The sequence below is a fragment of the Oncorhynchus clarkii genome, unplaced genomic scaffold, assembly GCF_045791955.1.
Source record: "Oncorhynchus clarkii lewisi isolate Uvic-CL-2024 unplaced genomic scaffold, UVic_Ocla_1.0 unplaced_contig_358_pilon_pilon, whole genome shotgun sequence".
NCBI lineage: Eukaryota > Metazoa > Chordata > Actinopteri > Salmoniformes > Salmonidae > Oncorhynchus > Oncorhynchus clarkii.
Window position 1 is genome coordinate 25,291 of NW_027257955.1, and position 17,210 is coordinate 42,500.

A 17,210-nucleotide genomic window follows, 5' to 3' on the forward strand; every position below is an offset into this window, starting at 1 on the left:
GACCAGCAATAGCTCGAGACTTCCTAAGATATAGTGCAGTTGTTTACAAAAATACATAGTCCCCCGCCCCTTGTCTTACCAGACGCTGTATGTTCTATCCAACCGGTGCAGTGTATAACCAGCTGTATGTTGATAGTGTCGTCATTCAGCCACGACTCAGTGAAGCATAAGATATTACAGTTTTTAATGTCCCGTTGGTAGTTTAATCCCGTTGGTAGTTTAATCCCGTTGGTAGTTTAATCCCGTTGGTAGTTTAATCCCGTTGGTAGTTTAATCCCGTTGGTAGTTTAATCCCGTTGGTAGTTTAATCCCGTTGGTAGTTTAATGCAAATAAACAATTAAAAAAAACACAATCGGTTGGGGGCCTTCTTCTCCGGCGCCATTCCACTCTGTGTTCTACAACCCAGGTCTGGTGTTGGAGATCATTCCACACTCTGTGATCTACTACCCAGGTCTGGTGTTGGAGATCATTCCACACTCTGTGTTCTACTACCCAGGTCTGGTGTTGGAGGTCATGTAGATCTCCTGTGTGTATCTTTTAAAAATGTAAATCAGAGAACTTGAATGACATACGGCTTCTCTCCAGTATGTGTTCTCTGGTGCCGCTTTAAATAATGTGATGTTGAAAAGCTTTTCCCACAATCTGAACAGTGGTAAGGTTTCTCTCCAGTGTGTGTCTGTTTATGATAACTCAGGCTACTTGTGAAAGCATATCTCTTCTCACACCAATCACAACCATACGGCTTCTCTCCAGTATGTGTTCTCTGGTGCCGCTTTAAATAATGTGATGTTGAAAAGCTCTTCTCACAGTCGGAGCAGTGGTAAGGTTTTGGCTTCTGTCCTTTGTGTGCCAGCTGGTGTGTTTTCAGACTACTTGAATGAACAAAATTACTCCCACAGTCGGGGCAGTGGTATGGTTTTTCCCCAGTGTGTATTCTCTTGTGTACATTCAGGTGGACTAACCGAAGGAATCTCTTCCCACATAGATCACAGCTATAAGGCTTCAGTCCTGTGTGTATCCGCTGGTGCAGCTTCAAATACTTTGCAGTTGAAAAGCTTTTCCCACAATCTGAACAGTGGTAAGGATTCTCTCCAGTGTGTGTCTGTTGTCTGTTGGTGTGATTTCATGTTGCTTGGCTTAGTAAATCTCTTCCCAAATTGATCACAGCCATAAGATGTATTTCCTGTGTGAATTCTAAGGTGTGATTTCAATGAATGTGATTCAGAGAAAGTCATTCCACACTGAGAGCAGTGGTATGGCTTTTCTCCTGTGTGGATTCTTTCTCTGGAGAGACTCTTCTCTGCCTCGTCAGCGTCATGAGGTTGTTGAGGCTCTCCAGAGGATCCACGATAGTCACGTCTCTCTCCTGTGTGAACAACAAAGTCAGACGGATGGTTAACTTTGACCTTCTTCTAGTCCATCCTAAATCCAACCAGAGACATTGTTGATTAATATTATAACGTGTCGTTTTCACATCACTTCATGATTTGGGCATATTCACATATTAATGTGATAATTATCTAATTTAAAATAAATCTGTGGTGGAAATATACCAGTATAACAGAACTCTGCGGGTTGTCCTGGAAACTAGAGGTCGACCGATTAATCGGAATGGCCGATTAATTAGGGCCGATTTCAAGTTTGCATAACAATCAGAAATCAGTATTTTTTTTTTTTTTTACACCTTTATTTAATCTTTATTTAACGAGGCAAGTCAGTTAAGAACACATTCTTATTTTCAATGATGGACTAGGAACGGTGGGTTAACTGCCTTGGTCAGGGGCAGAACGACAGATTTTCACCAGCTCGGGGGATCTAATCTTGCAACCTTACAGTTAACTAGTCCAACGCAATAACGACCTGCCTCTCTCTCGTTGCACTCCACCTGCCTGTTAGGCGAATGCAGTAAGCCAAGGTAAGTTGCTAGCTAGCATTAAACTTATCTTATAAAAAACAAATCAATCAACCATAATCACTAGTTAACTACACGTGGTTGATGATATTACTAGTTTATCTAGCGTGTCCTGCATTGCATATAATCGATGCAGTGTGTATCGTTGCTCCAATGTGTACCTAACCATAAACATCAATGCCTTTCTTAAAATCAATACACAGAAGTATATATTTTTAAACCTGCATATTTAGCTAAAAGAAATCCAGGTTAGCAGGCAATATTAACCAGGTGAAATTGTGTCACTTCTCTTGCGTTCATTGCATGCAGAGTCAGTGTATATGCAGCAGTTTGGGCTGCCTAACAACATGGTTGATGATATTACTAGATATTATCTAGCGTGTCCTGCATTGCATATAATCTGACTGAGCATACAAGTATCTAAATATCTGACTGAGCGGTGGTAGGCAGAAGCAGGCGCGTAAACATTAATTCAAACAGCCCTTTCGTGCATTTTGCCAGCAGCTCTTCGTTGTGCGTCAAGCATTGCTCTGTTTATGACTTCAAGCCTATCAACTCCCGAGATGAGGCTGGTGTAACCACAGTGAAATGGCTAGCTAGTTAGCGCGCGCTAATAGCGTTTCAAACGTCACTTGTTCTGAGCCTTGGAGTGGTTGTTTCCCTTGCTCTGCATGGGTAACGCTGCCTGAAGGGTGGCTGTTATCGTTGTGTTCCTGGTTCGAGCCCAGGGAGGAGCGAGGAGAGGGACGGAAGCTATACTGTTACACTGGCAATACTATAGTGCCTATAAGAACATCCAATAGTCAAAGGTTAATGAAATTGTACAGAGGGAAATAGTTCAATAATTCCTATAATGACTACAACCTAAAACTTCTTACCTGGGAATATTGAAGACTCATGTTAAAAGGAACCACCAGCTTTCATATGTTCTGAGCAATGAACTTAAACGTTAGCTTTCTTACATGGCACATATTGCACTTTTACTTTCTTCTCCAACACTTTGTTTTTGCATTATTTATACCAAATTGAACATGTTTCATTATTTATTTGAGGATAAATTGATTTTATTGATGTATTATATTAAGTTAAAATAAGTGTTCATTCAGTATTTGTCATTATTACAAATAAAAATTAAATTGGCCCGATTAATCGGTATCGGTATTGGCGTTGAAAAATCATAATCGGTCGACCTCTACTGGAAACAGACATCAGTCTATCTAACAGGACTCTCCAGGTTGTCCTGGAAACAGACACCAGTCTATCTATCTAACAGGACTCTGCAGGTTGTCCTGGAAACAGACACCAGTCTATCTAACAGGACTCTGCAGGTTGTCCTGGAAACAGACACCAGGGGGCAGATATATTCCATTTGTTCAAACTAAACTACAGAACCTACTTTGATGTGTCAAATCTCCCTCTTCCTCCTCTTGTCCTCCTCTTGTAGTTCCACTCAGCCTCAGTATTTTCCTGCAGTCCACCAGCCTCACAGACACCCTCTTCAGACCCAGCAGTAAGGTGACACCAGAAGAGGTACGACCCGGGGACTCTGGGAGGGTGAACATTTGTTATATTTATTTAAAAAACACAGTACCAGTCAAAAGTTTGAACACCTACACATTCAAGAGTTTTTCTATATTTTTTTACTATTTCTACATTGTAGAATAATAGTGAAGACATTAAAAGTATGAAATAACACACATGGAATCATGTAGTAACCAAAAAAAAGTGTTCAACAAATCTAAATATGTTTTAGATTCTTCAAAGTAGCCACCCGTTGCCTTGGTGACAGCTTTGTACACTCTTGGCATTCTCTTAACCAGCTTCATGAGGTCACCTGGAATATATTTCAATTAACAGGTGTGCCTTGTTAAAAGCTAATTTCTGGAATTTCTTTCCTTCTTAATGTGTTTGAGTCAATCAGTTGTGTCGTGACAAGGTAGAGGTGGAATACTGAAGATAGCCATATTATGGCAAGAACAGCTCAAAAAGCAAAGAGAAACAACAGTCCATCATTAAGTTAAGACATGAAGGTGAGTCAATCTGGAAAATGTCAAGAAAGTTGTCATGAGCACCGCCATAGGAAAGGAAGACCCAGAGTTACCTCTGCTGCAGAGGATAAGTTCATTAGAGTTACCAAACTCAGATTGCAGCCCAAATAAATGCTTTACAGATTTCAAATAAGAGACAAATCTCAACATCAACTGTTCAGAGACTGCAGGAATCAGGCCTTCACGGTTGAATTACTGCAAGGAAACCACTACTAAAGGACACCAATAGGAAGAAGAGACTTGCTTGGGCCAAGAAACACGAGCAATGGGCATTAAGCCGGCGGATATCTGTCCTTTTGTCTGATGTGTCCAAATTTGAGATTTTTGGTTCCAATCGCCGTGTCTTTGTGAGAAGCAGAGTAGGTTTACGGATGATCTCAGCATGTGTGGTTCCCACCGTGAAGCATGGAGGAGGAGGTGTTATGGTGTGGGGCTGCTTTACTGGTGACACTGTTTGTGATTTATTTAGAATTCAAGGCACACTTAACCAGAATGGCTACCACAACATTCTGCAGCGATATGCCATCTCATCTAGTTTGCGCTTAGTGGGACTATCAATTGTTTTTCAACAGGACCATGACCCAACACACCTCTAGGCTGTGGAAGGGCTATTTCACCGAGAAGGAGAGTGATGGAGTGCTGCATCAGATGACCTGCCCTCCACAATCACCTGACACCTGTGTGTCAAGAAGCAGTGGCTTCTTGACTCTTGACATTCGCAGAGTCCGTAGGGGAATTGCAGCGATGAGACAAGATCGTAACTACCATTTGGATAGCACGAGAAAGGGGGTAACGCCCAGAAAAGTTTGAATACATTGTCCTGTCAATCCAGCATGACTTCTGCTGCGTTCAAAACAACTAGAAACTCAGAAATAGGAAATCTCAGACTACAGTGAGTTCAAGACAAGTATGAACTCGGATAAAACTAGCTCCGACTGGGAAAATACGGAAAATAATTTAACGGTCATCCAACTCTGAATTTCAAGTCGGGATTTCAGGTCTCTTTCAAGAGCCCACAAGAAGGACTCACTTTTCCTGTTCAAGTGAGCACAACAAGGTGAGTCCAAAAATGTACTGTATGCTGCTGTATAAATGATGGAATATGCCAGGGAGATATGTATACTGTAGCTGAGAAAGTAATACTAAGTGTATGCTGTTGGTAGCCCATGTTTCTCACCCTAATAATGTGGTCTCTTTCCTCTCTCAAAACTTAGCCTACTGTTCTTACTTGGTGGTGCACATGTAGCCTATAACCTGTTTTAGAGAAATGTAACCAATGAATATTGTATGAGCTTTCAATGTCTGTTTATTTATATTCCCCCTTTATTTATCCTACAGTTCTGACTTGGTGTGCAGGGAGAACATTGTAAGAACATTGTCTGTTTATTTATATTCCCCCTATAGATACCCTAATAGAGAGTTACTCTAGTATGAGTATAGATACCTTAGTATGAGTATAGATACCTTAGAGAGTTACTCTAGTATGAGTATAGATACCTTAGAGAGTTACTCTAGTATGAGTATAGATACCTTAGTATGAGTATAGATACCTTAGTATGAGTATAGATACCTTAGTATGAGTATAGATACCTTAGTATGAGTATAGATACCTTAGAGTTACTCTAGTATGAGTATAGCTACCTTAGAGAGTTACTCTAGTAAAAGTGAAAGTTACTGAGTAAAATACTACACGAGAAAAAGTCTAAACGCATTTGGTTCTAAATATACTTAAGTACCAAAAGTAAAAGTATAAATAATTTCAAATTCCCAATATTAAGCAAAGCAGACGACACCATTTAATTGTTTTTAAAAATGTACGGATACCCTCCAACATAATTTACAAACGATGCATTCCTGTTTAGTGAGAGCCAAATCAGAGGCAGTAGGGACGACCAGGGATGTTCTCTGTTTAGTGAGTCAGCCAGATCAGAGTCAGTAGGGATGACCAGGTAGGTGTTCTCTGTTTAGTGAGTCAGCCAAATCAGAGGCAGTTGGGACGACCAGGTAGGTGTTCTCTGTTTAGTGTGTCAGCCAGATCAGAGGCAGTTGGGATGACCAGGTAGGTGTTCTCTGTTTAGTGAGTCAGCCAGATCAGAGGCAGTAGGGATGACCAGGTAGGTGTTCTCTGTTTAGTGAGTCAGCCAAATCAGAGGCAGTTGGGACGACCAGGTAGGGGTTCTCTGTTTAGTGAGTCAGCCAAATCAGAGGCAGTGGGACGACCAGGGATGTTCTCTGTTTAGTGAGTCAGCCAGATCAGAGACAGTAGGGATGACCAGGTAGGTGTTCTCTGTTTAGTGAGTCAGCCAAATCAGAGGCAGTAGGGACGACCAGGGATGTTCTCTGTTTAGTGAGTCAGCCAAATCAGAGGCAGTTGGGACGACCAGGTAGGTGTTCTCTGTTTAGTGAGTCAGCCAAATCAGAGGCAGTAGGGACGACCAGGGATGTTCTCTGTTTAGTGAGTCAGCCAAATCAGAGGCAGTTGGGATGACCAGGTAGGTGTTCTCTGTTTAGTGAGTCAGCCAGATCAGAGGCAGTAGGGATGACCAGGTAGGTGTTCTCTGTTTAGTGAGTCAGCCAAATCAGAGGCAGTTGGGACGACCAGGTAAGTGTTCTCTGTTTAGTGAGTCAGCCAAATTAGAGGCAGTAGGGACGACCAGGGATGTTCTCTGTTTAGTGAGTCAGCCAAATCAGAGGCAGTAGGGATAACCAGGTAGGTGTTCTCTTGATAAGTGCATTCGTTTTTAGTGAGAGCCAGATCAAAGGCAGTAGGGATGACCAGGTAGGTGTTCTCTGTTTAGTGAGTCAGCCAGATCAGAGGCAGTTGGGATGACCAGGTAGGTGTTCTCTGTTTAGTGAGTCAGCCAGATCAGAGGCAGTTGGGATGACCAGGTAGGTGTTCTCTGTTTAGTGAGTCAGCCAGATCAGAGGCAGTTGGGATGACCAGGTATGTGTTCTCTGTTTAGTGAGTCAGCCAGATCAGAGGCAGTTGGGATGACCAGGTAGGTGTTCTCTGTTTAGTGAGTCAGCCAGATCAGAGGCAGTTGGGATGACCAGGTAAGGTGTTCTCTGTTTAGTGAGTCAGCCAGATCAGAGGCAGTTGGGATGACCAGGTAGGTGTTCTCTGTTTAGTGAGTCAGCCAGATCAGAGGCAGTTGGGATGACCAGGTATGTGTTCTCTGTTTAGTGAGTCAGCCAGATCAGAGGCAGTAGGGATGACCAGGTAAGTGTTCTTTGTTTAGTGAGTCAGCCAGACCAGAGGCAGTTGGGATGACCAGGTAGGTGTTCTCTGTTTAGTGAGTCAGCCAGATCAGAGGCAGTTGGGATGACCAGGTAGGTGTTCTCTGTTTAGTGAGTCAGCCAGATCAGAGGCAGTTGGGATGACCAGGTATGTGTTCTCTGTTTAGTGAGTCAGCCAGATCAGAGGCAGTTGGGATGACCAGGTAGGTGTTCTCTGTTTAGTGAGTCAGCCAGATCAGAGGCAGTTGGGATGACCAGGTAAGGTGTTCTCTGTTTAGTGAGTCAGCCAGATCAGAGGCAGTTGGGATGACCAGGTAGGTGTTCTCTGTTTAGTGAGTCAGCCAGATCAGAGGCAGTTGGGATGACCAGGTATGTGTTCTCTGTTTAGTGAGTCAGCCAGATCAGAGGCAGTAGGGATGACCAGGTAGGTGTTCTCTGTTTAGTGAGTCAGCCAAATCAGAGGCAGTAGGGACGACCAGGGATGTTCTCTGTTTAGTGAGTCAGCCAAATCAGAGGCAGTTGGGACGACCAGGTAGGTGTTCTCTGTTTAGTGAGTCAGCCAAATCAGAGGCAGTAGGGACGACCAGGGATGTTCTCTGTTTAGTGAGTCAGCCAAATCAGAGGCAGTTGGGATGACCAGGTAGGTGTTCTCTGTTTAGTGAGTCAGCCAGATCAGAGGCAGTAGGGATGACCAGGTAGGTGTTCTCTGTTTAGTGAGTCAGCCAAATCAGAGGCAGTTGGGACGACCAGGTAAGTGTTCTCTGTTTAGTGAGTCAGCCAAATTAGAGGCAGTAGGGACGACCAGGGATGTTCTCTGTTTAGTGAGTCAGCCAAATCAGAGGCAGTAGGGATAACCAGGTAGGTGTTCTCTTGATAAGTGCATTCGTTTTTAGTGAGAGCCAGATCAAAGGCAGTAGGGATGACCAGGTAGGTGTTCTCTGTTTAGTGAGTCAGCCAGATCAGAGGCAGTTGGGATGACCAGGTAGGTGTTCTCTGTTTAGTGAGTCAGCCAGATCAGAGGCAGTTGGGATGACCAGGTAGGTGTTCTCTGTTTAGTGAGTCAGCCAGATCAGAGGCAGTTGGGATGACCAGGTATGTGTTCTCTGTTTAGTGAGTCAGCCAGATCAGAGGCAGTTGGGATGACCAGGTAGGTGTTCTCTGTTTAGTGAGTCAGCCAGATCAGAGGCAGTTGGGACGACCAGGTAAGGTGTTCTCTGTTTAGTGAGTCAGCCAGATCAGAGGCAGTTGGGATGACCAGGTAGGTGTTCTCTGTTTAGTGAGTCAGCCAGATCAGAGGCAGTTGGGATGACCAGGTATGTGTTCTCTGTTTAGTGAGTCAGCCAGATCAGAGGCAGTAGGGATGACCAGGTAAGTGTTCTTTGTTTAGTGAGTCAGCCAGACCAGAGGCAGTTGGGATGACCAGGTAGGTGTTCTCTGTTTAGTGAGTCAGCCAGATCAGAGGCAGTAGGGATGACCAGGTAGGTGTTCTCTGTTTAGTGAGTCAGCCAGATCAGAGGCAGTAGGGATGACCAGGTAGGTGTTCTCTGTTTAGTGAGTCAGCCAGATCAGAGGCAGTAGGGATGACCAGGTAGGTGTTCTCTGTTTAGTGAGTCAGCCAGATCAGAGGCAGTAGGGATGACCAGGTAGGTGTTCTCTTGATAACTGCGTGAATTGGACCATTTTTTTTGTCCTGCCAAGCATTTTAAATGTAACAAGTACTTTGGGGTGTCAAGGAAAATGTATGGAGTAAAAAGTATACTATTTTCTTTTAGGAATGTGGTGAAGTAAAAGTAAAAGTAGTCAAAAATATAAATAGTAAAGTAAAGTACAGATACCCCCCAAAACTACTTAAGTAGTACTTTATAGTATTTCTACTTAAGTAGTACTTTATAGTATTTCTACTTAAGTAGTACTTTATAGTATTTCTACTTAAGTAGTACTTTAAAGTATTTCTACTTAAGTAGTACTTTATAGTATTTCTACTTAAGTAGTACTTTAAAGTATTTCTACTTAAGTAGTACTTTAAAGTATTTCTACTTAAGTAGTACTTTAAAGTATTTCTACTTAAGTAGTACTTTATAGTATTTCTACTTAAGTAGTACTTTAAAGTATTTCTACTTAAGTAGTACTTTATAGTATTTCTACTTAAGTAGTACTTTAAAGTATTGCTACTTTAAGTAGTACTTTGAAGTATTTCTACTCCAGTACTTTACCTCACTTCGTTAATGTATTGTTTAGTGTTGTGTAGTGGCGTTGCAGACATGCATATTGTTTTTAAATCAGTTTGCCCCCCCACCAAGATGTACATGTTAAAATCACCCCTTGCTCCAAAAATACAATTTCGTGAAAATCATGGTATTATTTTGGTCCTGGTTTCATGAGCAACCACTCAGTACTTACTGGTGTTAATCAGATCTCTTATCTTCTCCTCTTCTTGTTCTTCTTTCGATGTGACAGTCATCTCTCCTTCCTCCTCTTTCACTGCAAAAACTTCATCCTCCTCTTCCTCTTTCACTCTGAAAGCGTCTTCTTCTTGTTTCACTGTAACAGACTCACCCTCTACTTCTTGTTTCACTGTAACAGACTCCTCTTCCTTCTCCTCTTTCACGACAACATTCAGCCACAGAGGTTCTTTAGCGGGAGGTGAACAGCGTAGTGAACTCATATTCCGGGTTGTCAGCTAACTAACACCGTAGTAAATATTAAATTAAATGGGATAACTAGCTGGACGACAGAAGTGTGTTTAAACTACAGTGGCTGTTATACATGAATGAGTCAATGTTTAGGCGAGCAGGCGACCGAGGTGGTTGACCATTTTTCATTGAAATATAAAACAACGTGGCTGCCGACCTGGGTTGTCATTAGTTACCACAGCCACAAAGAAGGCATTGGCTATGGTAAAAAAAAAATATGAAAACAAACATTTGCTTTTCAGTCTTTTAACTTAAAAGGGCAGGGTTAGGAATGACGTTAGCAGATTTTAAGAAGAGAAGTTGAAGAAATAGACAAGGTTTTAGTAATAATTATGACTTTGTGACTGTGGTAACTAGTGACAAACGTCGAGCTGTTGGTGAAAGAACCAGTCCAATAAATTACACGTCACTCTGGCAGACTTGCCTGAAAGACATCGCCATCTGCTGACTGGAGTGTGTGAAACAGTTGAGGAATTTATTTTATTTTCAGACAAAAAGTTGGACTTTCAAAACAATTGTTTGAATTTTATTTCCAAAATAATATTATATAACGTTATATGAAATGACTGTCCCTGGGTCGAATCCGGGCTGATTGGGAGTCCCATAGGGTCTAGCTTCGTCAGAGGTAGGCCTTCATTGTTAATAAGAATTTGTTCTTAACTGACTTGCCTAGTTTTTTATTTAACCAGGTAGGCCAGTTGAGAACAAAGTTCTCATTTACAAACTGACACCCGGCCATCCCAGTTAAATAAAGCTTCAAATAAACATTCTAAGTGATCATTTGAAAAATGTAGGTTGGGATTCAAATCTGAATCTGTTTAATATAATCCTCTCCCTCTCTCTGACCTTCTTTCCTTCACTATCTATCCCTCTTTCTCTCTCTATCCCTCTTTCTCTCACTCTGACCCTCTTTCTCTCTCTGACCCTCGATCTCTATACCTCTTTCTCTCTCTCGTCCAGTCTCTGACCCTCTTTCTCTCTGCCACACTCTCTGACCGTCTTTCTCTCTCTGACCCTCTTTCTCTCTCTGACCCTCTTTCTCTCTCTCATCCACCAGTAGATTTATTATAATGGAGTTGATAGTGACAACCATCCCCCTCCAACAGTATATTTATTATAATGGAGTTGACAGTGACAACCATCCACCAGTAGATGTATTATAATGGAGTTGATAGTGACAACCATCCACCAGTAGATTTATTATAATGGTGTTGATAGTGACAACCATCCCCCAGTAGATTTATTATAATGGAGTTGATAGTGACAACCATCCCCCAGTAGATTTATTATAATGGAGTTGATAGTGACAACCATCCCCATCCACCAGTTGATTTATTATAATGGAGTTGATAGTGACAACCATCCCCCAGTAGATTTATTATAATGGAGTTGATAGTGACAACCATCCCCCAGTAGATTTATTATAATGGAGTTGATAGTGACAACCATCCACCAGTAGATTTATTATAATGGAGTTGATAGTGACAACCATCCACCAGTAGATTTATTATAATGGAGTTGATAGTGACAACCATCCACCAGTAGATTTATTATAATGGAGTTGATAGTGACAACCATCCACCAGTAGATTTATTATAATGGAGTTGATAGTGACAACCATCCACCAGTAGATTTATTATAATGGAGTTGATAGTGACAACCATCCACCAGTAGATTTATTATAATGGTGTTGATAGTGACAACCACCCCCCAGTAGATTTATTATAATGGAGTTGATAGTGACAACCATCCACCAGTAGATTTATTATAATGGAGTTGATAGTGACAACCATCCCCCAGTAGATTTATTATAATGGAGTTGATAGTGACAACCATCCACCAGTATATTTATTATAATGGGGTTGATAGTGACAACCATCCACCAGTAGATTTATTATAATGGAGTTGATAGTGACAACCATCCACCAGTAGATTTATTATAATGGTGTTGATAGTGACAATCATCCCCATCCACCAGTTGATTTATTATAATGGAGTTGATAGTGACAACCATCCCCCTAAATGTTACAGCTTCTAGGATCTCCAAAACATGATATTTATTGTCCGCTGGGTTCGCTGGTGTACAGCCAGAGAACACAATAATTCCCACATACATCACAGTTATAAGGCTTCTCTCCTGTGTATTTTCTCCGGTGTTGCTTTAGGCTGCTTGATGAAACAAATCTGTTCCCAAGGTCGGAGCAGTGGTATGGTTCTCTGGAATGCGTGTGGTGTGTTCTCTGGTGTAAAATCAGTTCACTCGAGGCAGTAAAACCAATCACAGCCATTGGTTCTCTCTCTCTCGTGTGAATTCCTTGGTGAGATTGTAAAGACTGTGATGTTGAAAAACTCTTCCCAAAGTCAGGGCAGCAGTGAGGTTTATTTCCTGTGTGTACTCGCTGGTGTAAAACCAAATGTTCACCCCTTTGTTAATATGTATTGGCAATACTTCACTTAATGGTGAGGCATGGAATAATAAAACATGTATCTTTTGTCAGGCTGGATGTTTGAAATATGAGGTGATTTGAGTCATGCTTCTTCAGTAGTGGAATAAAGACAATTAGCATTTGAATGCTGTCAAGAAATACTGGAGTGATGTCAGATTGTTAATAAAACTGATTATAGACCAATTTATTGTACTGCTTTCATGTGTGTATATACACAAACATCTGCAACAATGATCAATTACATGTATTTTTTAAACAAGCAACTTTTTCAACTTGTAGAAAACAGCTAGCTACATTTTGAAGTGCTGCATTTTGATTAAAGTGGGTCACCAACATAGTAAGTGTAACACAGCTCTTTTTTTGTTAGTCACTTTGTTTAATAATACTCTTTCAATTCAGAGCCTGGATTTTCCCCTGAGGCTAATATCCATATCATGCTGCAATCAATTGAACAGGGCAAACGATAAGGTAGAACATCATTAAAATACTCCTACTACAATGTTAAAACATTCTACATTGTGACATCATTAAAATACTCATACTACAATGTTAAAACATTCTACATTGTGACATCATTAAAATACTCCTACTACAATGTTAAAACATTCTACATTGTGACATCATTAAAATACTCCTACTACAATGTTAAAACATTCTACATTGTGACATCATTAAAATACTCCTACTACAATGTTAACACATTCTACATTGTGACATCATTAAAATACTTCTACTACAATGTTAAAACATTCTACATTGTGACATCATTAAAATACTCCTTCTACAATGTTAAAACATTCTACATTGTGACATTATTTCATTGATATCATGAAACAACTCCTTCATGTATTTTCTGATGTTTAATCAGAGATCTTTTATCAGTGTATCTCTTGTCACATTGATTACAGCGATAAGGTTTCTCTCCTGTGTGTGTTCTCTGGTGTGATGTCAGATGGCTTGATATAGTAAAACACTTCCCGCATTGATCACAGCTATAAGGTTTCTCTCCTGTGTGTGTTCTCTGGTGTGAAGTCAGAGAGCTTGATATAGTAAAACACTTTCCGCATTGATCACAGCTATAAGGTTTCTCTCCTGTGTGTATTCTCTGGTGTGAAGTCAGAGAGCTTGATATAGTAAAACTCTTCCCACATTGATCACAGCTATAAGGTTTCTCTCCTGTGTGTGTTCTCTGGTGTGAAGTCAGAGAGTTTAATATAGTAAAACACTTCCCACATTGATCACAGCTATAAGGTTTCTCTCCTGTGTGTATTCTCTGGTGTCTTGTCAGATTGCTTGATGCAGCAAAACTCATCCCACATTGATCACAGCTATAAGGTTTCTTTCCTGTGTGTGTTCTCTGGTGTGAAGTCAGATTGCTTGATGCAGCAAAACTCATCCCACATTGATCACAGCTATAAGGTTTCTCTCCTGTGTGTGTTCTCTGGTGTGAAGTCAGATGGCTTGATATAGTAAAACACTTCCCACATTGATCACAGCTATAAGGTTTCTCTCCTGTGTGTGTTCTCTGGTGTGAAGTCAGATGGCTTGATATAGTAAAACTCCTCCCACATTGATCACAGCTATAAGGTTTCTCTCCAGTGTGTGTTCTCTGGTGTATTTTAAGTTCTGATAAAGATTTGCAACGCTTCCCACAGTGAGAGCAGCAGTGAGGATTCTTCCCTGTGGGTCTCTGTGGGTGTTTATTGAGGTGTTCTGATCTGGAGAGACTCTTCTCTGCCTCGTCAGCATCATGATGTTGTTGAGGCTCCCCAGAGGATCCACGATAGTCACGTCTCTCTCCTGTTTGAACAACAAAGTCAGACAGTCACTGTGATTTGTCATTGTCGTGAATGTTTAAAAGTTTTTTTACAAACTTTGACAATTTTCTTCAAACATTAATAAGACAGTCAAGTGAACAACAGTCATTACTTGTCTTAATTTTTCACACATTAGTCAATTTTTTTATTCTTCCAATAAGTTATTACAGTTGCTGAAACATTAGGCAGTGATCCAGACGACTTTAGGTCACCAATATTATGATGGTTATTATTATATAGAGGGGACTGTATTATTATATGGAGGGAGAGAGGGGACTGTATTCTTATATAGAGGGGACTGTATTATTATATAGAGGTGACTGTATTATTATATAGAGGGAGAGAGGGGACTGAATTATTATATAGAGGGAGAGAGGGGACTGTATTATTATATAGAGGGGACTGTATTATTATATAGAGGTGACTGTATTATTATATAGAGGTGACTGTATTATTATATAGAGGGGACTGTATTATTATATAGAGGGAGAGAGGGGACTGTATTATTATATAGAGGGAGAGAGGGGACTGTATTATTATATAGAGGGGGCTGTATTATTATTATATAGAGGGAGAAAGGGGACAGTATTATTATATAGAGGGAGAGAGGGGACTGTATTATTATATAGAGGGGACTGTATTATTATATAGAGGGGACTGTATTATTATATAGAGGGGACTGTATTATTATATAGAGGGGACTGTATTATTATATAGAGGGGACTGTATTATTATATAGAGGGGACTGTATTATTATATAGAGGGAGAGAGGGGACTGTATTATTATATAGAGGGGACTGTATTATTATATAGAGGGAGAGAGGGGACTGTATTATTATATAGAGGGAGAGAGGGGACTGTATTATTATATAGAGGGAGAGAGGGGACAGTATTATTATATAGAGGTGACTGTATTATTATATAGAGGGGACTGGATTATTATATAGAGGGGACTGTATTATTATATAGAGGGAGAGAGGGGACTGTATTATTATATAGAGGTGACTGTATTATTATATAGAGGGGACTGTATTATTATATAGAGGGGACTGTATTATTATATAGAGGGAGAGAGGGGACTGTATTATTATATAGAGGGGACTGTATTATTATATAGAGGGAGAGAGGGGACTGTATTATTATATAGAGGGAGAGAGGGGACTGTATTATTATATAGAGGGGACTGTATTATTATATAGAGGGAGAAAGGGGACTGTATTATTATATAGAGGGGACTGGATTATTATATACAGGGAGAGAGGGGACTGTATTATTATATAGAGGGAGAGAGGGGACAGTATTATTATATAGAGGGGACTGGATTATTATACACAGGGAGAGAGGGGACTGTATTATTATATAGAGGGAGAGAGGGGACAGTATTATTATATAGAGGGGACTGTATTATTATATAGAGGGAGAGAGGGGACTGTATTATTATATAGAGGGAGAGGGGGGACTGTATTATTATATAGAGGGGACTGTATTATTATATAGAGGGAGAGAGGGGACTGTATTATTATATAGAGGGGACTGTATTATTATATAGAGGGGACTGTATTATTATATAGATGGAGAGAGGGGACTGTATTATTATATAGAGGGGACTGTATTATTATATAGAGGGAGAGAGGGGACTGTATTATTATAGAGGGAGAGAGGGGACTGTATTATTATATAGAGGGGACTGTATTATTATATAGAGGGAGAGAGGGGACTGTATTATTATATAGAGGGGGCTGTATTATTCTATAGATGGAGAGAGGGGACTGTATTATTATATAGAGGGGACTGTATTATTATATAGAGGTGACTGTATTACTATATAGAGGGAGGGAGGGGACTGTATTATTATATAGATGGAGAGAGGGGACTGTATTATTATATAGAGGGAGAGAGGGGACTGTATTATTATATAGAGGGAGAGAGGGGACTGTATTATTATATAGAGGGGACTGTATTATTATATAGAGGGAGAGAGGGGACTGTATTATTATATAGAGGGGGCTGTATTATTCTATAGATGGAGAGAGGGGACTGTATTATTATATAGAGGGAGAGATGGGACTGTATTATTATATAGAGGGGACTGTATTATTATAAAGAGGGAGAGAGGGGACTGTATTATTATATAGAGGGGACTGTATTATTATATAGAGGGAGAAAGTGGACTGTATTATTATATAGAGGGGCCTGATTTATTATACACAGGGAGAGAGGGGACTGTATTATTATATAGAGGGGACTGTATTATTATATAGATGGAGAGAGGGGACTGGATTATTATACACAGGGAGAGAGGGGACTGTATTATTATATAGAGGGGACTGTATTATTATATAGAGGGGACTGTATTATTATATAGAGGGGACTGTATTATTATAGAGGGAGAGAGGGGACTGAGAGGGGACTGTATTATTATATAGATGGAGAGAGGGGACTGTATTATTATATAGAGGGAGAAAGGGGACTGTATTATTATATAGAGGGGACAGTATTATTATATAGAGGGGACTGTATTATTATATAGAGGGGACTGTATTATTATATAGAGGGGACTGTATTATTATATAGAGGGAGAGAGGGGACTGTATTATTATACAGAGGGAGAGAGGGGACTGTATTATTATATAGAGGGGACTGTATTATTATATAGAGGGAGAGAGGGGACAGTATTATTATATAGAGGGGACTGTATTATTATATAGAGGGAGAAAGGGGACTGTATTATTATATAGAGGGGACTGTATTATTATACAGAGGGAGAGAGGGGACTGTATTATTATATAGAGGGGGCTGTATTATTATACAGAGGGAGAGAGGGGACAGTATTATTATATAGAGGGGACTGTATTATTATTATATAGAGGGAGAGAGGGGACTGTATTATTATATAGAGGGGACAGTATTATTATATAGAGGGAGAGAGGGGACTGTATTATTATATAGAGGGAGAGGGGGGACTGTATTATTATATAGAGGGGACTGCATTATTATATAGAGGGGACTGTATTATTATATAGAGGGAGAGAGGGGACTGTATTATTATATAGAG

At 40.4% G+C, this 17,210-nt stretch overlaps 1 protein-coding gene and 1 pseudogene across 1 annotated transcript in view; both read right to left on the bottom strand.

Annotated features, from left to right (window-relative positions):
* Positions 1–551: 551 nt before the first annotated feature.
* On the bottom strand, positions 552–9,863 carry LOC139394244 (zinc finger protein ZFP2-like; annotated as a pseudogene).
* A 3,325-nt stretch (positions 9,864–13,188) lies between these two features.
* The window catches only part of LOC139394245 (zinc finger protein ZFP2-like), a gene marked incomplete at its 3' end in the record, with an annotated part of 15,965 nt that continues 11,943 nt past the window's right edge, over positions 13,189–17,210 (bottom strand). The window contains exon 2 of the mRNA XM_071142271.1: positions 13,189–14,162. Within this exon, the coding sequence (XP_070998372.1) occupies positions 13,189–14,162 (974 nt within the window). The remainder of the gene's footprint in view (positions 14,163–17,210) is intronic.